This window comes from Vipera berus (genome assembly GCF_964194415.1).
Source record: "Vipera berus genome assembly, chromosome: 17".
Lineage (NCBI taxonomy): Eukaryota > Metazoa > Chordata > Lepidosauria > Squamata > Viperidae > Vipera > Vipera berus.
In genome coordinates, this window is record NC_138220.1 from 2867791 (window position 1) to 2890187 (window position 22397).

A 22397-nucleotide genomic window follows, 5' to 3' on the forward strand; every position below is an offset into this window, starting at 1 on the left:
GTCTCACCCGGGGCTCTGAGTTTGGGGAGCCTTTCATGGAAATCGCTCTAGCCAGAGCAGACACAGCACCTGCTTTGTTCTTCCTGGGAATCTCTTGGGCCGGCAGGAAGTGGGGGCCTCGCTCCTCCACCGCGGCCGGACGTATCCTGAGGGGCCATGAAATGGCCTTTTGTAAGAGGCTGGCCAGAAAGGAGAGGCCGGCTCGCTCCTCATCTCTGCCGAGTTCCTGCGGGGCTGGCGGAATACTAAAGCTGCCTCAAGGGCTGGTGGATATACAGGTAGTTCTCCAGTTATGACAGCAACTTAGCCCCAAATTTCTGTTGCTAAACGAGACAGTGGTTAAGTGAGTTGGGTTGAAGATGCCTCGCTCCGAGGGTCTGAGATTTTCCTCTCGCAGGAGGACCATTTTGACCCAAGCCACCCCAGAAGGGAACCAGGCTGCCAACCTGGGAGTTATAAATATACAGGTTGCTTCCAGGGGGGAAAAAAAGAAAAAAAAAAGATGTGGGTGAGAAGTCCTCCAGGCAAGATAATTGGCGATTTCTATTCCAGGATCATCTCGTGATGAATGTCAGAATAATAATGATCATTGCAGTGTTTTTAGCCCTGCGTTGGCATCTGAATGAGCCTTTGCAAATAGTAATAATAATAATCCTGAAAACCCATAATTTCAAGCTTGATGCCTCTGTAGGAAACGGGGTGCTGGGCTGGAGGAGAGTTGGGTGGGAGGGAAGCTTATCTTGTGCAGTCCAGGTGCAGTTGGAGCCCACCAACGTTCATCTGTGTGTTGCTGGTCATTGTTAATCCAGATGTTTCCTTTTGGGTTTTGCCGTTCAACCTGCCTTGGGCAAGGAGACCATTAGCCAAGCGTGAGGAGGAGCCGATAAAGCAGCCGTAAAGAGCTAGTCCTTGCATGCAGCTGAATCCTTCAGCCATCCGCTTCATCTCCCTGATTATTTGGAACTTGATGTACCGAAAGTCCTTGACAACTGCGGCAAGGAAAGTCGTAACATGGGTCAAAAGTCGCTTAACAAATCTGTCACACTTAACAACAGAAATTTTGGGCTCAATGGCGTTCGCAGGTTGAGGACCCCCTTGTCTAGTTAGCGAGGAGCAAGATCTCCCAAACGTATAGTTTTTAGCTTAATTCTTTTCCTCTTCCCGTGACTTCTTCTGCGGCGATCGTTTACAAACGGGATGAACTTTGCAAACTTTGTTATCACTTCCCTACAGCAAGGAAAGTCTGTAAATTGCCCTTGCCGTTGGGAGAGGGGTGAGAGAAAATCTCTAGGAAGATTTCCCCAGCCTTTGCTCCTGGCTCTCGCCTTGGATCAAAGCTAAAGGCAGCTGCCTGCTGAGACACGGTCAGACCCTCCGTGCCTGGCTGTTCTCCCCCCAGGAGAGAAGGGAAGGAAACAGCTTCAGCAGGAGAGGCCTTGGGCCTTTCCTATGAACTGAGTTAAAAGTCCATTTTTTGTTTCCGGCCCGTGTCCTTAGATTCCGGGGTGAGGTTTCTGCTGTTTGGCTGAGGGTTCAGGCCCAGCGTACATTTTCTCAGCCTTGACTGAGCTTGGCACAGCTTAAAAGGTCTCAAGGCTGGTTTTGAAAGTTGCCTCCAGCCTTCGAGGCTTTGTATCCGAACGGGCATAATGACGGCTTTGAAGGGCGAGGATAATGGCCAAGGGTGCGGGGGGGGGGGTGTTTCTCCCCTCCCCTCCCCATTCCTTTCGTTAGAAGTTTTAAAATAAACATCTAGGAGTGGGAAGATGCGGCTCCAAAATGATGGACATGACCAAGGAAAGAGTGACGCTTTTCCTGTTTCATCACCTGCCCTCAAAAGAGAGGGAGGGAGAGGGACAGAGGGGGGGGGAGAGGGCTAAGTGGCTTGACCCACATACAGACAGCCAGGCCCCTGGCCTTTCTTTGCCCTTCTCTTTAATTCACAAGGAAATCCCACCCCTTCTACTCTTTTCAGCGACCTTTCCTTGAGTTTCCCAGGGAATAAATCTGATGAAATTACAGGAGGTGGGAAAAGGGGTGGTTGGGGTGGGGAAGGTCTCCCTGCCAATCTGTCAGGAGGTGTGTGTGTGTGTGTGTGTGTGTGCGCGGGGGGGGGGGCTGGCTGTCCATCCTCTTGGAAATCAGCCTTGCATTTCCAAGCAGCTTTGGCTCTCTTGAGTCCGGCCATGACGAAATGGCTTTGGGAAAGGTTCCTCGCCCTCCTTTGCAGGAATTCCCAGAGCAGACTTCGGCTTGGTTAATGCTTGGAAAGGGAGGACTTAGATGGAGAAACTGTAAAAGTGTTTTGGAGGAATGGTGTCCAGCCACTACTACTATAATATAGCAAAGGCATTTGCAAACCTCAGCTCACGCAGACCCCGGGAATTGAGCTGGGCTTCCATGACTACCTAAAATTAGCCTCCAAAGGAAGAGACTTAATTCAGGAGCTGAATTCCCTACCCAAACGGGAAGGGCGCTATTTTGCCAGTCTCTTTCAGTGGAGAAGTTCTGACAAGTTTGGGGGTGGGGAGCTGCACCCCAAATGGAGAAGTCGTTCAATCCTCTCCTGGGGGGGTGCTGGAAGTTTGTGGCAGGTTTCCCCGTTCTGAAAATTTCCCCATGCTCGCTGGAGAATCCTGGGAGTTGAAGTCCACAAGTCTTAATGCTGCCAAGGTCGGATGCCCCTGGCTTACAGCTTAAACAGAAGCGGGCCCCTGGCTAGGGCTTAATTTAAAGCAGGGTCCTGTTTGCGTTTTTCTGCTAAGGAAGGAATGAAGAGTGGAGGAAGCTGGGAGAAGGAATGACAGAGAGAGAGAGAGAGAGAGAGAGAGAGAGAGAGAGAGAGAGAGAGATAAAGAGGCTGACCTTGGGCTATTTCCTTGCTTGGAGAGAAAGATGCTCATTTTTTGTGGGAGCAATTGGAGGCTTGCACAGAAGGCAGCCCATTGCAATTTCGCATGGCCAAAACTGCAAACTGGCAGAACCTGTGGGATGTTCAGTTGGGATGGATGGATGGATGGATAGATAGATAGATATGTATGCATGTATATATGCATAAATAGAGATGTGTGTGTGTGTGTGTGTGTGTGTGTGTGTGTGTGTGTGTGTACATGGAGAGGTCCCTGTCCTCTGGCTGCTGTGAAACCTGGAGCTGTAAACCTTGGATCGGGTGCCACGGGCAAGGAAATTCTGTACAGAAAGGAGAATTGTTGGAAGACACAGCTGTTAGTGTTAAAACACTGACAATTCAGTTCCTGTCGCAGAAGCTGGGGAGAAAGAGACAGAATATTGTCTGGCAATTTTTTAAAACAAAAAACAGAGGAAAATAGACTCCAGTGTTCCTGAGACAAAAAGCTGGGAGCCACTTGGGTCCCACAAGCTTGGAAAAAAATGAAAATGGACAACGGACGAGAGAAGGAGGATGAGGAACTCTCCCTTGCCAAACGCTTGCTCTGTTGAGGACGGACGATGGAGCGATGTGTAAGTCAATTGTTGCCCGCTTGATGAAGTCAGGCCGGGGAAACAGTCTCTGGAGTGTGAGTGCGTCCATGAGCCTGTGATTTGTGAGCGTGGCGCTGATCCCTGCCCAAAGACAGAAACACCTGCGAAATCTGGCTTGGAGCGGCTGGGCTAAGGCGCTTCCGCCTCGGCCTCGCTGGATTTCGAACCGGTGCCAGCTGCTGGCATGGTTTATGAATGAGGCTGGGCGCCACTCCTGCCAACGACCGGGAGAAGGAAGTTGGCATGAAAGCCTCTCCGTGCAGCTGTCGAAATCAATGGACGGGGCTCTTTCTCTCCCTTTCTCTCCACCCCCAGGTCCCTGCGAAAATAAAGGAGGGACGGGGATCTCTGCCAGGAGGAACTGGCCAGGAGTCCAGGCCACCGGAGCAAACGCCAGCTGCAAATAGCCCCAGAGGAGAAAGGAAAAAGAAAAAAGAGAGAGGTTTTTTTCCCCTCCCCTAGTTTGAGGAAAAATCTCAACTTGTATTTCAGGTAGTCTCCGACTTACGACCACGGCAGAGTCCAAGATTTCTGTTGCTAAGCAAGACAGTTGTTTATGTTGGACTGCTGGATAGCCATCTAATGTTGTCGTTCGTGTGTGTATGTGTGTGTGTGATGAATCTGGTCCATGGCCCTGCGTCAGGGAAAGTTATTTTGCTGGCTGAGGCCCAGGCTGAGTATTCGCTACTTTTCCGTTCAGCAAAGGAAGTCCAATGTTGGAAGCGAGAAGAGGACATTTGTTGCTTACGGTTGAGTTGTGGGATTCTTGGTGCTCTCGGCGCTTGGTTGGTTTTCTGCAGACGTTTCATGACCCTACTTGGTAATAATATCAGTTTTGGGAGTCCCCGTGAGGTTGTGTGAAGTTGGGGGTGAATGGATGCATGATCCCAGCCGATCAGGGTTGCTACCTGATCCCAACCAATAAGGAGTCGTGGGGCAGCACCCCCAAATACAGGGACAGCTGGGGAGACTGGATAAGACCTATGACCAGGAGCCCTCTGTTCTCTCTTAAGGTGGTTTAATTTAGTTACAGGGGTGTCCAAGCTTGGCAATTCCTGGGACTCCCAGAATTCCCATCCACAAGTCTTTAAGTTGACCAAGCTGGACATCCCTGGTGTTGGGTCTCAAAGAACCTTGCTGCTTCGGATGCTCTTTTACGGATGAAGCTGTTTATGGAAATTCACTCCTCCGAGGATCCCCATTTCTTTTGGCTTGGAAAAAGTCCCCCCTCCCCACCCCCGTGCGACATCCCCTCTGAACATTTTTGGCACTTCCCCATAGGCCTTGGCATAATTTAACTAACGGGGGGGGGGATTCTGGAAAGGAAAAGAGATTTCCGGAGCACAGCTGACTTTGTGTAAACAACTACCCTGTTTCAGGGGAGGGATTTTTTTTTTTTGGAGGGGGCCATATTTTAAGAATTGCTTTGCTTGTGATTTAGTGATGGCTTTTTCTGGGCCATGATGGGAATTTAAAGCATTGCTATTTGAAGGGCATCCCCGCAAGGCAGTTGGTTTTAAAAATAAAAATAAAAAGAGACAATTCTTTCATTCTGACCTTTGGGTTCCAAACTCCTGCCTAGAAAGTTAAAAAGCCACATTTTTTTTTAAAGGCAGGCGGGCCTGGAACACACACAAGGCATTCCATTGCGCGTTCTAATGGACTGCAAGATCGTCAAGGCTGAGAGGACGTTAGGAAGCATTCATCTTGGTTTGCTGATTTGTCTCTTTGACGCGGTGGCTCAGTGGGTTAGGACGCTGAGCTTGTCGATCAGAAGGTCAGCAGTTTGGCGGGTCGAATCCCGAGTGCCGTGTAACAGAGTGAGCGCCCGTTACTCGTCCCAGCTTCTGCCAACCTAGCAGTTCGAAAGCACATAAAAAGACAAGTAGAAAAATAGGGACCACGATGGTGGGAAGGTAACAGCGTTCCATGCACCTTTGGCGTCTAGTCATGCCGGCCACATGACCACGGAGACGTCCTCGGACAAGCGCTGGCTCTTCGGCTTTGAAACGGAGATGAGCACCGGCCCCTAGAGTCGGAAACGACTAGCACGCATGTGCGGGGGAACCTTTACCTTTACCTCTTTGTATAGGGTGCAAATTGGTCTGGTTTGGTATATTTGCAGTTCAGTTTGGACTTGCCCAGAAAAGAGGCAAGAGAAGAAACAACGGATGGAAACTAATCAAGGAGAGAAGGAATCTGGAATTCCTAACAGTGAGGACAATTAAGCAGTGTTTAATTGTTGCCTTCAGACTGGGCATCCACTTTTTTGAAAGGGCATAAGGTCCCCTGCTTGATTAGGGGGTTGGAGTAGAAGACCTCCAAAGCCCCTTTTCAGCTCTTTTCTGATTGATTGATTGATTGAGGCTAATTCACTTAAATGCAGTCAAGGATTGAACTTATCACCTATTAGTTTTAATGGCAAAGATGTTTCTAAAGATACTTTTATATCTGTGTATATTCTTCTTCTATCGGAGAAAGAGGTGTCAGAGCTACCTCATTCTGTCAGTATTACGGTTCATCCTCAAAGTGGTCTGTTTACAGGTAGCCGGCAACTTACGACCACAATTAAACCCAAAATTTCTGTTGCTTGGCGAGACACTTGTTAAGGACGCCCTTTACTCATAATATCGCAAGCAAGTCTGTATTCTGTATTTTTATTTTTATTTTAATAAGAACAATCGGGATTCTCTGAAAAAGAGGGCAATGCACTGGAAATCTAGTTTAAATATTTGTCTTAGCTTGGAATGTTTCAATCCCTGGATATTTTTTTTCTTCTTCTTCTTAAGCCAAAAATATTGGGGTGGGGGGTGGGAGGGATTGAGTTCCACGTTTTAACTTTCTCATGTGCCAAATGAGGTCTAATCTCAGGGAAGTTTTGCTTACCCACATGGAGGGAGAGAGGGTGGTGGATTTGTGTATCTTGGCCGGAGGAAGAGAGCCACAATTAATTCTTGGTTGATCTGTTTTGTCTGCTTCATCTTGCTTTATGTTCCCACCAGCCTGCAGGAAATGGAGTAATTCTGTTCCGCTCAGGGGTGGCTGATGGGAAATAATCCTGGGCACATAATAAGCAGGGAACACATAATTATCCTGTAATTTGGGGAACAACTAGCTATTTGGAGATATGGATCTTTGGCCAACAACTTATTGGTGCTATTGAGCACAGAGCAGTAATTCTCAATCTTGGCAACTTTAAGATGTGCAGACTTTCCAAGGAAGGAAGGAAGGAAGGAAGGAAGGAAGGAAGGAAGGAAGGAAGGAAGGAAGGAAGGAAGGAAGGAAGGAAGGAAGGAAGGAAGGAAGGAAGGAAGGAAGGAAGGAAGGAAGGAGCAAGCCTCTAGGATGGAGGTGCAAGGGAGGAAGTATTGTGATGTGTGCCAAATTTTGCAGGTTTAAGTAACTTTTTAAAACCTAAAGCCTTGCCCTCCTCCTTCTGCACAGTACAGTACAGTGAAACATATTCCAAATGCACTAAATGAAATTTATTTTCAATTAATTCTTAATACTCTCTCTCTCTCTCTCTCTCTCACACACACACACACACACACACACACACACACACACACACCGATGACTTGCAATTTTGACAGCCAGGTTTTTACTAAAAAATATGCGAAGGGCCTGGTGCCAGGTTTGACAGGCCACGTGAAATCTAGAGCCCCTTTGAGGGATTGGAGCAGATGCCAGCTGCGGTGGCCATCCCTGGATCCCCTGAGCATGGAGACGGTTGCCATGGTGAAGGGTTGCCATGGTGCCGTTTTTCTCACATGGGGAGAAAGAGAGAGCGAGGGATGTGAAGTGATGCTGCAAAGGTGGGGAAGAAGACTTTGCAAGTGTGGGAGGTGTGTGGAAGAAGCCTGGTTGGGGGATCCTTGAATTTGTGTTGGCTTTCTCGCGTATCTGGCTGCGTTGACTTGTCTCTTAAGGATTCTTATGGACTGCAACAATTCCCTTGGCAGATGAGTCCAAAATGCCCAACTTCCGGTCTCCAGAGATGCTTAAAAAGCACAAATAGGCTAACACGAGGGCCGATCCATGTTCGTCGTGCTCATTTGTCAAAAGTACTTATAATTTTAACTTTCTCACCAGTGGTGGGCTGTCAAGCGATGCGAAGCTGGAATTAGCTAAAGATCAAAGCGGAATAAATCCTGGAGAGTTAAAGCGTGCTTTTAACTGGAGCAAAAGCGGAGAGTAGAATCTGTTGCATTTGGTGTCAAGTTTGCTAAGGAGCCAGCAGGGTTTATGCAAAAGAGAAAATTGATGATTTTACCTTACGGGTGGTCCTCAATTTACAACAGTTCGTTTAGTGACTGTCCAAAGTTACAACAGCACTCGAAAAAGTGACTTACAACCATTTTTCACACTTAACGACTGTTGCAGCATCCCCAGGGCCAAAACTCATATGCTTGGTAACCGGTTTATATTTATTTCTGGCTCGGCTAGAATATAGCCAGACGAATCCCACGAATCCCAGCCACCGGTAGGCTTTTTTCAGAAACGATATTGTTCTCCCCTGGCATGCTTTCTCAAGCGCACGATGCTAAGGTGGCATCATTTCATCATTCAGCATCTTGTCAGCAGCAGGAAAACACAGGTAATCCTCCCCTTACAACGATCCATTTAGCGACCGTTCGAAATTACAGCAGCACTCAAAAGAAGGATATATATGACCCTTTTCACGCTTAGAATTTTAATTTAATTTAATTCTAACTGTGAAGCTTGATAGCTGGTTGCATGCAGAGGCTGCTGGCTGGCTGGCTGTTCCTTTCATGTGTCTGAACTATTTTACATGCCTGATTATACTGTAAGGCTTTCAAGCATCCATAAACGGGAAGGCATCCTATTAAGTCTCGCTTGATTTAACGTTTATGAGATGTTCGTTCAGGCTAGGTTTAGTTTTGTACCTTGTACCCACTGACTTCATTGCTCTGACTATGCCTACTTTTCAAGACTGCATCCTGCAGCTTACGAATTTCAGGCCAAGAGTGCCGGTCAGCCTGGGGGGGAAAAAAGTGTCCCTCTAATGGTATAGCGTCTCCTGCTTAAGCAGGGGGCTGGACTAGAAGACCTCCAAGGTCCCTTCCAGATTCTATTCTATTCTATTCTATTCTATTCTATTCTATTCTATTCTATTCTATTCTATTCTATTCTATTCTATTCTATTCTATTCATTTATTCCTGTTCTATTCTATTCTATTCTATTCTATTCTATTCTATTCTATTCTATTCTATTCTATTCTATTCTATTCTATTCTATTCTATTCTTCCATATTTATTCTGATTCTATTCTATTCTATTCTATTCTATTCTATTCTATTCTATTCTATTCATGAAGGCAGAGATAATATTCTTCGATCCTTTGTGAACTGGTACGTGTGTGTTTGTGTGTGTGTGTGTGTGTGTGTGCGTGTGTGCACATTTGAAGCCATAAAGCTCTACACAACGGGCTGTGAAAAATTCTGCAATGCTCGCAGGATAAATTATGCCAAAAGAAAGTTGCAAGACGTGCAGTTAGAAAATCGTAGGGGTGACTGGTCGGATTTGCTTTTGCTCAGTATTCACAGTCCAATCCTGGCTCTTTTTTATAGACAGAGATGTAATTTTTCCACGCCCCCCCTCCCCTCAGGTGCCTGGTGGTTCTTGATTTGCTGGCCAGGTGTGAGGGGAGGAGAGGGAACCACAAACACCCCTGTGATCCAACCAAGCCCTGCATTAGACATGGCTACAACTCATTACCGGTCTATTGGCAAAATGCCACGGTGGCAGAGCTCATAAAGCAATTTATCCGGGGTTAATGTGCTTGGCGCGTGCCATCCCGTGGGTGGGGTGGGAGGGTGGGGGAACAATGCGACCCTTGGCAGCCCCAGAGGAAATTCACAGCCTCGCCCTCCTGCTTTTCCAGCCGCAGACCGACTGGCTCTTGGAACCGGTGGGATTTGCTTTTGTTGGGGGTTTTGTTGTTCTGCGGTTTGTTGCTGTGTTTCTGCTCTGCAACATCACTGAAACCTGGAAAGAGCTTTAGACCTGGATCCAAAGAACTTAGGTGAAGCCAGTGCAGGGAAGAGATTGTGTGTGTGTGTGTGTGTGTGTGTGTGTGTGTGTGTTCCAAATCAGTCCTTCAAATTCCCAACAAAATGCTTCAAAACAGAGATTTCTCTTGAGTGACTTGAAATATGTTAACACTGGCAGGTAAAGTAAGTGCAGGAACATCGTGCGATGCCATGGTTAGAATTTTCAGCATTGTCTTTCTTGTCCCCTTACCTCCTCCTCCTCCTCCTCTGAAAAGTCCTTCCTTCCTTCCTTCCTTCCTTCCTTCCTTCCTTCCTTCCTTCCTTCCTTCCTTCCTTCCTTCCTTCCTTCCTTCCTTCCTTCCCTTCACACTTATGCTTCTCTCTTCAGCACTTGCAGCTGAGATAAACCTTCAAGAGAAGCATCCCAGCCAAACAGACAGGGAAAAGATTTCCATACAGAGCCCACGTGACTTCCAGGCCAGGAGAATAAAAATAGCGAGAAGGAATCAGCCCAGGAGAGACATGTTCATTATTGTATTTCAGAAAAGGCAAGGCCTTGCCAACAATATGGGGGGGGAGGAGGGGGGAGGAGGCTAAAAAAGAAGCAGGCAGATGCAGAATATATCTCTTTGGAGCCAGCTTCAAGAAGGATGCATCAAATGTGGTCCAGATTTGTGGCATAGATAGATAGATAGATAGATAGATAGATAGATAGATAGATAGATAGATAGATAGATAGATAGATAGATGATAGATAGATAGATAGATATGTGAGTCACTGCAGTTGTTAAGGGAGTTAACGCGGTTGTTAAATGAATTGGGGATCGCGTGACACACACTGCGACCGTCCTAAGTACAAGTCAGTCGCCAAGCCTCTGAATTTTGATCACGTGACCCTGGGGGCGCTGCGAGGGTCGTAAGTGTGAAAAATGGTCATGAGCCCCTTTTTGTCCTTGCTGTTGTAACTTTGAATGGTCCCTAAACGAACCGTTGTAATTCGAGGACTACCTGTAGTGTGAAATCTTCCGAGAACAAAAACGTCCCAGCAGATGGAAATCTTCATTTCTTCTCCTGCTACGTTAGCAGGTATTTCTGCTGGTCTCGTGGGAAATGGAGCTAAAGGCCAGCTGTCCTCCCGTGGACCACGTGGCTCCTTCTTCTGTTTTGCTTCTTCCCGTTCACTGTTGTTGAACGAAACCAGATCCCTCCTGTCTTATGTAATCCAGATTGGTGATTAATGGCTTGAAGCGTTTTGTCCATTTTTTAAAAAATAGTTTTTGTGATGCTTATTTTCTTGAAGTTGAGGCTTAACGTGTCTGGATGCCAAGTTGTCTGGGTGTGAGTGTCCTTTTTTTTTTTTTGCCCAGAGGGGTATCCTGGCACCCTGTCGTGACTCCAGGGGCTGTTGCCAACTGGGCTGCAGAAATCAAGCGGGGCTGCCTTGCGCCGTCAGGGAGAGACAGACTGTCTGACGTAGGAATCGCAGGCATCCGGCTTGAAAGTGCAGCAGGGTGCCAAAGTCAATCTGGGACTGAAAAGCACTCCAGCTGGCTGCTACTACCGGTCGGTCTCGGAGAGGCGAGCTGGACCTACTGGGTTAGGAGACCCGGCCTCCAGAAGCCTAAAATGCAGAGCTTTTTTTGTCATAGAATACTCAGAACGGAGTTCCGGCACCTTTTTTGGATGGAACCTTGTAGGGTAGGCAAGGCGGGTTGTATGACGTGTGTCAGTTCCGGCACCTTTTTCTTTTACAAAAAAAGCACTGCTAAAATGGTACTGAGTTGCACGGCAGATCTCTTGGGAAGTGACCAGAAGTCTTATCAGAATTCAAGATAAAGAGAATGTCTAATGTTGGGTTGATGGGGTGCGGTGGGCCACAAAGCATTTAGAAGCTTCTTCCAGCTGCCAATTTCCAGGTATCTCGGGTGTCATGGCTGTTCTGACCTCAGTTGGTACCTCTAAATCTGCTAAGACAGCAATTTCTCTCCACGGTAAGGGATGTTCCCGTTCTGGGATCCCGGAAGGCTCATTCCACGTGTTCTTTTTGACTGATAATACGGTCAGGCACCTGGTTTCTTCAAGATGTCTTCCTGTGGGCACTTGCTCACTGTCTCTGGTGCTCCTGTCTCCTCCAACCTCACAAAAGGCATCTTTCCGGCATGCCAAAGCTTGCGAGAGTTGGGGGAAGAGGTCACGCAAACTCACGTGGCTCTCCCTTCCCGCGGATGCCGTGATCACGAAGTGCGTGCCATTACCCTCTCTCTGACTCACCTTCACGAGAGCTTCCAGAGGGAGCTCTCCTGCCCCGGGGCCGTTGTCACGTCTAACAGATTGTAGAGTTCTGTGTACCAATCACAACTGGGTTCTCCTCCTGAAGGCCGGGCTCTTTCTGCCTGCTTCTGGCCCATTTCTCCCTGATTGCAGGAAACCAGGCAGATCTTTTGAGCGCCTGGCTCACTTGGATAGCAAAAAAAAAGAGGGATCCAAAGCTGGAAAGGTGTTAGCTGAATCAGATGGGAAATGCGTTCTTCTGCACGAGGTAGAAAGAATCTTTGGGCAATAATTGGGAGTGAGGTGTTTTTGAGAAGTCTTTCTGTTCATGTGTGTGTGTGTGTGTGTGTGTGAGAGAGAGAGAGAGAGAGAGAGAGAGAGAGAGAGAGAGAGAGAGAGAGAGAGAGAGAGAGAGAGAGAGAGAGAGAAGTGGTGGCTTCTTCTAAACCTGAACTCAGGTGGAGAATACCAACAGAGATGACAGACACAGAATGTTCTATGGAGCAGCTGCCTAATCCAGAGATTGGCTTATGTTCCTCTCTCTACTGGGTTCAGAAAACAGCCAGATCGACCCCTACACAATTTCACCTTCCAAGCATGAGAACGCCAAAAAGCTGGGAGTCCCTGAATCCTAGTTTACTCCTGTCCAATTGTTTTCTGTGGGATGGACGAAAGTTCTGGATCCACCACAAAGATGTCAGGAACGGGCTCAGCAAAGGTGGCCATAGATCAGGGGCAGGCAACTGTGGCCCTTTGATAACTTACGGACTCTTCACTCAGGAATGACGCCGGCTCAGGAATGCTGGGAGTCGGAAGTCCACAGGCCGCAAAAGGGGCCGCGACCATGGTGATGGCCCACCTACCCAATAGTCCTCCCTGTTCTACTACAACATAGAGTGTGTTTTCATTTAAATTCCCCTGGGAGTAAATGAATGAAGAAAAATGGCTTTGGGTACCAACCAGGGTCTTCTTGACCTGGTTAGCTGAGATACGTTTCCGTTTAAGGAAGGCGAGGATCTTCTACCCTCTTCAGCAGAGGGATAATGCACTAAGTGGAGCAAGATGGAGCTTGCTGAGACGAATGGATGCCGAGAAGAGGAAACGATCAGAGAGTGGAAACAAGGGGCGTGTGTGATGTCAGAATACTGGAAGAGAGCAAGCCAAGACATTTCGCAGGCTCTCCCCACCCACCCACCCACTTCTCTTCTGCATCACAAGCCACACAATTAGGAGTTGCAAACCCCTGGGATTTGGCCAGGCTGGTAGGTGGGTGGACGGACAAGTTGGCCCCGTGGTTTATTGCCCTTCCAGGAGACAGTTTAAAGGAACCATTGTCTGGTTCTACCACCAAAATGAGCTCCAGAAGAAACATTTATTTTCTCTCTCTCTCTCTCTCTCTCTCTCTCTCTCTCTCTCTCTCTCTCTCTCTCTCTCTCTCTCTCTCTCTCTCTCTCTCTCTCTCTCTCTCTCTCTCTCTCTCTCTCTCTCTCTCTCTCTCTCTCTCTTTTTTGGCTCACCCGTACTTCCAGATCTTGCCTTATTAATATTTTTTTCCCTCTTGAGCGCCTTGGTGTATGTGCATAGTTATGGGGGCTGCGGGGGGTGGGGGGTAGGGTAGCTTGCTAACTTATGCTGGAGATTATTCTGGACTATATTTCTTTAAAGCAATGCCTTTCAAACAGAGGGAAAACAGCCCTTGACAACAGGCTGATGAACTCTTCCTCTGAGCCATGGCTTTGCTGTTAGGGCATGTGAAATTTGTGCAGTGCGATGTGAAACGAAATTCAGATACAAAGCGGGAGGGAGCATTGAAAAGAAATTGTCTTCCTTCCTTCCTTCCTTCCTTCCTTCCTTCCTTCCTTCCTTCCTTCCTCTCTCTCTCTCTCTCTCTCTCCCTCCCTCCCTCCCTCCCTCCCTCCCTCCCTCCCTCCCTCCCTCCCTCCCTCTCTCTCTCTCTCTCTCTCTCTCTCTCTCTCTCTCTCTCTCTCTCTCTCTCTCTCTCTCTTCCTTTCCCTCCCTCCCTAGATAACCTCCAAAACATCTCTCCGTGGGCCTAACTTACAAAGTGAGCCCCAAAACGGATGGAGAAATAGTTCAGAAGTTGAACAGACGAAAGCAGTGGAATGAAGCCGATTTAGCAGGGGCTGCCAAGCGACTCTCCGAGCCGTCATGCAACGTAGACTTCAGCCCAAAGAGGGTACCCCTTCCTCTGCTCCCATCCTGTCCTTCTGCTGCCTTAGTGACACTTTCTCCTAGCTTAGTACTTGACGCTTCCGTGTGGGATGGCAAGCCGGTGTTTTAATCTCCATTTCTCCTTTTTTGCAGGGCGACCATAGATGACGTAGAAACAGATGTTGTGGAAATAGAAGTCAAGCTTGATAAGGTAAGAAAGAAAAAAAATCTCACGAACCCATAAGCCCTGGCCAGCGGGAAGAACCAGGGGTTGGGATCATTATCATCATCATAATAATAGAGGGGTGTGGCCAATCAGGAAACACTCATTTGCTTAAGTGCAAATTGTGTGTGTGGCAGCTGGCACATGCGGTTCTTCCAAGCAGCACACCTCTGCCAGACCTCTGTTTCTGATTGTGGGAGATGGATGCGCCACAATTAGTGTGAGCGTCTAATTGCATTTCGGGGCTCCCCCCCCCTCTTCAGCTCCTGTTGCAAATAACGTACAGCTTTGCTTAGCTTTTGGTCAACACAAAACCGCACTGCAGAAACTGCCACGTTGCAAGAACGAGCTTGCCTTGCTCATCCAGAGGCTGACTCGGGAGCCTCCCTACTGCCCATCTGGCCGCCAGATGTGACCGGGAGCTGCATCTGTTTGCTTTTGTTCCCTGGAATCAGATGCAACAGTGCAAAGGAGGTTGCCAGCAACCTAGGCTTGCCTTGGCAGATGCTGGGAACAGAGCGAGCGAGGGATCTGTCCTCAGATTTTATTTCTTGTCTGGCCCTTGTGAGCCCTTTTGTCTAAAATCAAACTTTTTGGAAGATTCCAAGTGCTGGGTCTTTTTCCCAGGGTGGAATTGCAAATCTGCCTTTCCCCAAAACCTAGGACACAACTGAATATAATTTCTGGTATAATTTATCACTTGTGCTCCAGAGGCAGTCACTAGAGGTTTAGAATTCAATTTCCTTCCACAAGGGGTTCTGGGAATTGTAGTTCAAACCTCTGGAGTGCCCACCGTACATAAGCATTGGCCGGGCAATAAATCCCATTCAGCTGCAAGTTCACCAAATTTACTCTTGCTGAACTGATGCGGGAACCAAAGCTGATGGACCGGCTCCCACACTAAAAAAAAAATGCATGTCATCACCAGGTGGTTTACTTTCCTTCTTTCTTTCTTTCTTTCTCAGCTGGTAAAGCTATGCAGCAATATGGTAGACGCCGGGAAAGCGTACATCATCACCAACAAACAGTTTGTCGGCGGCGTCCGAGATCTCTCCCAGCAGTGCAAGAAGGACGAAATGATCTCGGTAAGAAATGAGAACTTGGAAATTGTGAGGGTGTACAAAACGCTGACCAGGCTCAGCACGATTTGAGTTCAGACTTGCCGCTGCAGATCTAATGATAGGTTGTCATTCTCACAGACTTGGTACAGACTATGACTGTCTGAGGAATTCCGGGAGTTGGAAGTCCACACCATTCAAAGGTGTTAAGTTTGGAAAACACAGCTTTGCTGTTTCTGTCCTCCCAATCACACTGGTTGTTTTTTTCCCTATCTCATTCAGAGGCAACTTTTGAATTTGTCAATTCTGTGTTTGGAAGTGACCGAGCATCTGATTTTTATCACACAGAAACATTATTACATTGTGGGGTTTTTTGTCTCTCTCTCTCTCTCTCTCTCTCTCTCTCTCTCTCTCTCTCTCTCTCTCTCTCTCTCTCTCTCTCTCTGTGTGTGTGTGTGTGTGTGCCTTTTTAAAGAAACTTTGGCCAAAAGTGTTCACAAAAACACACAGATCCTATGAGGTTGGGATGGGATAATGTTACTATCTTTTATTCCAGAGCAGGTTGAAATTACAAAATAAATAAATAAATAAAGTGATTTTGATTAAATATTTGGAAGAAGGACCTCAGGTTTTCAGCTCTTTAATAGCAGGACATGTGTCTTTGAAGCAGAGGTAACAGATTTACTGCAGTGGAGTTCAGCTTTTGAGTTCAATAGTATAGCTGTACCCACTTATTGAATTTACCCATTTCCTGTGTTGGCACAATGCGGGGAAGCAAACAGATGGATGTTCACAATGTGCTAAGCTACTAAAGATTTTACTCTGGTTAGCACAACCAAGGTTAGGGTGGTGGGTGAAAGCACCTGCTGGGTTAAATGTGTCATCTGAAAACAACATATGACTTTATATCTGAGGAACAGATTTGATGTTTGGATCATATTTGGAATTGTTTGAACACACCCCCACTGGCCAGAAATGAAAATATTATTCATGTTCTTAGTAGGCCAGCAGTGACTTAATAAGCATGTTGAAGCTCATGTTTGCGATGAATGTTAAAATGTTCTAAATAAAGGCACCAAATCAGACCTGAAAATTGCAAGCAAACAACCACCACAACAACAAAAAAAGGTGAGGAAGAATCCCACACAAACGTTGCTAGTTCCGTGCATTTTGGGTGCAAAGAATAAATAGAAATGAAATGTTTGGCTTTTGTAACTCACAATTAAGCCACACACACATCCACAGATTCCGTATGCAGCTAAAAATATCTGAGGCATTGGATGCCATAAGAAATTGCGTTGTTTTCTCAAAAGACAGAATGCGAAGCTGCTGGCGGCTCTGAACTAGGTCATTGAGCATCCATTATTTGGGAGAGGGGAGACAGGCATGGGGAGGAGATGAGCTGGGGGGGCGGGCTTTAGGACACCCCTCCAGGGACGGCTCATTTACATTTGGGGGCTGCAGTTTCGTGTCAAACAACAAGCGTTCCAGCAGAATGGGTTCTACTACTTGATAGAGGGGACCAAGAGTGTCAGAGAGCAATGAGGGGAGCCTTAAAATCAAGTGCATTGAACCAGATTCATTGGTTCTCTCTACGTGGGCTGGCTGGGGATGAATGAGTTGAGTGTTGCCTTTCTCTGCAGGATGCAAAACATCTCCAGAAAATAGCTTGCAGCACTCCCCTTAAGGCTGCTAGAGGAGACCTATCTCTCTCTCTCTCTCTCTCTCTCTCTCTCTCTCGCTCTATCTATCTATCTATCTATCTATCTATCTATCTATCTTTTGGCCTCAGTTAGAATCCATCAGTTCTATAAGAGAGGTGGGATGCTCCAACGCAGATAATGGTCCTTTCCGTAGATATCTGATGCATGGAACTAAGCCCCCCTGTATTATTATTATTATTATTATTATTATTATTATTATTATTATTATTATTATTATTATTATTATTATTATTATTATTATTATTGCCTTCTACAGGAATGCTTGGATAAATTTGGAGACAGTTTGCAGGAAATGGTCAACTATCACATGGTGAGTGGCGTCCTTTCCCTCAGCTGTTTTCTGTGCAGAGACGTTCAACGGATGTTCTTGAAGTCACCCAAGGACATCTGAATTAGGAGTTCCAGAACATAATAGTTGGTCGGTGTAGACCCAGCATCTCTCTAGCCAACAGCCAGATAATTGGGGAAGTGGTGTGTAATAAGAGATCCCTTTGATCTTCGTGTCCCCACTTGAGATGGCCAACACTCTCCCTAGCTGAATTTTTCATATCTTATGCAGGGCTTTTTTGTCATAGGACGCTCAGAACGGAGTTCCGGCACCTTTTTGGGATGGAACCTTGTAGGGTAGGCAAGACAGGTTGTATGACATGTGTGAGTTCCGGCACCTTTTTCTTTTACAAAAAATGCACTGATCTTATGGAAAACTGGATCTCCTACAGTCTAAAAAAAACCATCTGGAGTCTTGAATTTCATTAGCTTGTGAGGACAGTGCGTTGTTTAAATATACATTTTTATGCAGCTGTTTTAAAAGGACCCATTCTACCCCCCCCCGATAAAATTGAGACGGTCAGAAGATAGGCTGATCCTTTTTTTGCCGGACCCTGCAGTGGATCCTTTTCAGATCCGTTGAAATCGATGAACCCAGAGTTGAGGTGAGGGAAGATGGGTGATCTAATACTTTGGGTGGAGAAATGGAAAAAAAGAAATGATGATAACAACATTCTGCTGTTTTTCTGTGTACCCCAGTCAGTACTCAATATGCCAAGGGTCTCCAATCTTGACAACTGTTAAGGCCTGTGGACTTCAGCTCCCAGAATTCCCTGCTGGCTAGGGAATTCTGGGAGTTGGAAGTCCACAGGTCTTAAAAGTTGCCAACCTTGGAGATCCCTGCTGTATACTATATAACCAGCACTCTTTTTCTGCCTCTTTTCATGCCCAGATAAGAAGGAAAATAAAAGGTGAAATGTTTGGGATTATTTTTCCCTTTCCACTGTTTCCCAGATTTTAATTAGTAGATTAATTAAAAAGGAGAAACTCGCAGCGTACTGAAATGTCCCCATATCATGTACCCACATTATAGTCCCTTCTTTGAAGGTTTGCCCATATTTTCCTGACCCTTTTTCAAGCCCTTTCAATACTATTCCATATCCTTCTCTGATTGGAATTATTCTGTGTCGTGAAGTCAGAGGAGGACTGTTAATGACCAAATAAATAGGGGTGGTGTGTTTTTCCCCAGGATAGTCTCTCCCCTTTCTCTCTCCTTCTCTAGAAATGAGATATCCCTGTTTGTAAGTTAGCGTTTCTCCGACCTCAGGAGGCCCCTCCCTCTTGGGATAATAAGATATCACCTTCTGATTAAGAGAAACATCACTTTTTAAGATCTTAAGAAAGGGAGGGGGCAATCACATCTACTTTGGAAATCCGGCTCCCGACAAAATGACATACGCGCAGGGCTTTTTTTTTCTCATAGGATGCTCAGAACGGAGTTCCGGCACCTTTTTTGGATGGAACCTTTGTAGGGTAGGCAAGGCAGGTTGTATGACATGTGTCAGTTCCGGCACCTTTTTCTTTTTACAAAAAAAGCACTGCATACGTGGGTTGCATTTTGAACCTCAAAGTACATTTGTGCAACTGGCCCATTAGTTCATCAGGGCGGGCTTGGGGTCGGTTCCATAGGAGCTGCTGACTTAGCCTCCAGCTGGCCAAAAACTCTTGTTGGCAGCCGAACTCCAGACAGAGGGAGTGGACGACTCCGGAAGGATTACGATGCTCTTGGGAGGGGAAGAAGGAGAAGATTTTTCTCCCAGGGGGTTAGTAGGTCTGAGCAGGGTGGAGCCTTGGCTTTTTTTTTTTAACCCCCGCCTTATCTTGATGGATCAAAATCGGTCTCTGGAGGTTGTCTGGGGGCAGGCAAGGGAGGGTATAAAATCTGTCCCTGAGAGAGGAGGGGCAAAAAGGGGGGGGCCTTCGTTTCCTCGGCTGGTTTCCGAAAGGGAAGGAAACGCAAAGCAATCGAGGCTTTAATTTCTGCAGGCCTGTTTTTGCGGTTGCCGTCCGTTTCCTCTGCGACGGGGAAAATCAAGTTGAAAATTCTTCCCCCAGGAGTTCTGAACATCTGTCATGGCAACAGTGGAGATTCAGAAGCAGAATGCGGTGAGGGGGGGGGAATCGGCACCCGCGGGGCATTTGTGGGTGCACGGGTGACCGCGCAGGAAGCCGGGATTTTGCTCTCTTTGCTCCAATCTTCTTCGGTGGGAGGCGCTGGGGGGGGGACGCCTCTGCCTCCCCCTGCCTCGGGCAAAGGCCAGCCATGTGAGAGAATGAGTTCCAGTGTCCTCCTTTGGAGATGCTGGTTCCACGGCTTCTCTAGGAAGGCCCCGTGGAAGTTGGACTTTGCCGCCGGTGGGTGGCGAGTGTCAAAGCCCCTTTCCCTCTCGCTCTGCAGCCTTGGGAAGGTCGCAGGAGAAATCCGCCCTCCGCTAGGAAATCAGAATGTGGCACAATTCTCCGGCTCCCCCGTCGCTCGCTCACTAAGAGCGGACTAATTCCACAAGGGGCTGATGCTCTTAAGAGGTCTGTAGGTTGACTTGGCTTCGAAACACTTAATCTGATTAGCTTGGTGAGGCTTCCTTCTGCTTTTTCCACTGCTTGCTGGGTGTGCCTTGATGGAGGTTCTGCAGCTGTAGATTTATTTTGCCCGTGGCCGATGCTGGCGTGAGGAGTGGGCTGGAATGGAGAGAAGGGGAGACCTTAGCAAGTCTGCTCTGAAATTGTTGGACCTTTTGCGAACATTGCAAAGATGGAACCCTTTCCTTTTCCCCCTTATAAACCTTCACTGTAAAAAACAAAACAAAACAGGAAGAATAATGAAGAGTAATGTGGACAAACCACCAAGGGATGGGGGTGGGGAATTGATGGCCCCAGGACTAAAGGAATCTATGCATCTAGAAAGTTAGCATGCCAGGATGGGCTGGTTTTCTGGCTGCAGGATATGTCTGTAGGTACGCTTTAATCTTTTGTTTGATGGAGAAGCATCCTGCTTGCTAAAGAAAACCAGAAGACAGTGGCTGTCCTAAAACGGTTGGCTGGGGAATTCTGGGAACTGAAGTGCACAGATCTTAAAAGCTGCCAAGGTTGGACACCCCTGGTCTAGACAGTAACGTAGGAGCTATGATCAGTTTAACCAGAAACATCTCTTTCTCCACTGCTGCTAAGAAAATCTTCTAATGAATACCGATTGATTATTTTCAGCTTTAGGGACTGTTGCAACTTAGGCAATGAAGCAATGCTATGTGGGACATCATCTTGGAAGCTAATTTATGCTTCTTGTTCTTCTAAAGCTGAAATCACTAACACTGGGGACACGCACTCCCAAAAGAATGTAAAAAACATGGAAGATGAACCATTCTACAAAATAAAGAGGGTGTTGGGGTTTTTTTTTTACTAGAACTGCAAACTTTCTAGTTAATTTGTTCCACTTTCACCTCCACTGCCTCACTGGAAAAATATTGTGTGATGCCATCCTGAAATTTTGGCACCCCAAGACTGGCTTAGGTTGACTTTATGATTGGGCTGGTCTTGGAGCCGGGACTTAATCCGAGAGGAACATCTCCATCTAAAGTGACCAGTGCTGAGTGATTCACATCCTAAAATCTTGGTGATTACTTTGGAGCTGGGTGGGCAAAAGAGACAGACTTTCTGGAAACTTTTATTTTATACAATCAGCTCCAAGCTTAGTTGCGGAGCCAAAAAAACGACTTGAGAAGTTTAAAAAGCATCAGGGTTTGTTTTTGTTTTTTTTAAGCCAAGTTCTTTTTAAATATAAATATTTAATTCTTTTTGGGGGAAAAAAAGTAATATTCACCTCTCTGCAAATTATCTCTAGGTGATCTTATCGAAGTTTGAAAGCTGAACGTTCAAATAGCTGTTTCTGTGACTTAAATCTGTGTGATGGATGGGAAATAGGATTTTTTAAAAAAAAAATCCCATAATTTTTCACAAACCACTTTTGTGAACTGCCCAAAACCTCTCTCGTGCTGTCCCAGAACTGAGTTGAACCAAAGGACATTTTTACCCTGCTTGCTAGTTTAAATCATCTAACCTGGACACCATCATTCCATTGTGGGATGGACAGTTCCACAGGTTAATTAAGAAGTCTAGGTTAACTGTTCTAATTCTAATATTAAGTAGGAAGATGTTGTCAGATTTTCTTCTTTGTTCCACTTGTGAACTTCTTCCAAGTCACTTGAATTGTTGTCAAGTGCTAGGGAAGTCAGAAGATTCGGGCAATTCAAATGGGTATAAATATTTATGGCAAGCTTAAGCTCTCTACAAGAATCTGAATTACTCACAGTTAAGGGAAATTGAGTGGGAATTAAGAATGGAAAGGACTCCAAGGTGGGCTGGATTTAGATTTCTTGTGGGCGTGCAGGAACTCATGACTGATGATGCATTTGACCCTGCCTTCGGGCTCAACCTGGTCATCTACATCTGGGTTTCAATTAAATTAAATCAGATCATTAAACCCCCCATTAAAATTGTGTGCCCATGATTTAAGAGTTATTCTCTTGATCAAGAAGAATTCCAAGGTGGACTTTGGGAGAAGAAGCCAATTCTGAGTAAGAAGAAAGGACTGGAAATTAGTGTGTGGAAGTGATGGAGATTTGTTTGCCCGGTGCCAAGCCTCCCATTTGGCTGCCTGAAGCTGATGGATTTGTTGAAATTGGGACCCGTAAACAACAACATTCTTCTCTTTCCCAACATCTTCAGTCTACTGAAATTGGGACCCGTAAACAACAACATTCTGCTCTTTCACAACATCTTCAGTCTACTGCCATCTCCTGTTTGTCATCCTCAGCAGTCAAGATGGAAGCTATGGGTCTAGATTGTGGCTATAGGTACATTGGACTCTGGGCTTCGAATCCTGCAGAAATGCAGGCCTGTGGATTCTCAGTTTGCTTAATCTCAGTCTGAATCTCAGAATGGAGAATCCTCAGCAAGCATACCTTTGCCAGAAATTTCCATCTCTGGAGGTGAAAATGAACTTTTCCCTTTATGATTGCTATGAACTATCATTGCGATTGCGTTACGCATCCCTGTGTGCTGTTGGAATCTTTGGGCATATTTATTTATTTATTTATTTTTAAAATTTATA

At 46.4% G+C, this 22397-nt stretch overlaps 1 protein-coding gene across 1 annotated transcript in view; it reads left to right on the plus strand.

Moving 5' to 3' along the window:
- The window catches only part of ACAP3 (ArfGAP with coiled-coil, ankyrin repeat and PH domains 3), a 53976-nt gene that overhangs the window by 8038 nt on the left and 23541 nt on the right, over positions 1-22397 (plus strand). Inside the window, 3 exon segments of the mRNA XM_081341529.1 lie at positions 14112-14169; positions 15147-15266; positions 17220-17273. Of these exon segments, the coding sequence (XP_081197655.1) occupies positions 14112-14169; positions 15147-15266; positions 17220-17273 (232 nt within the window).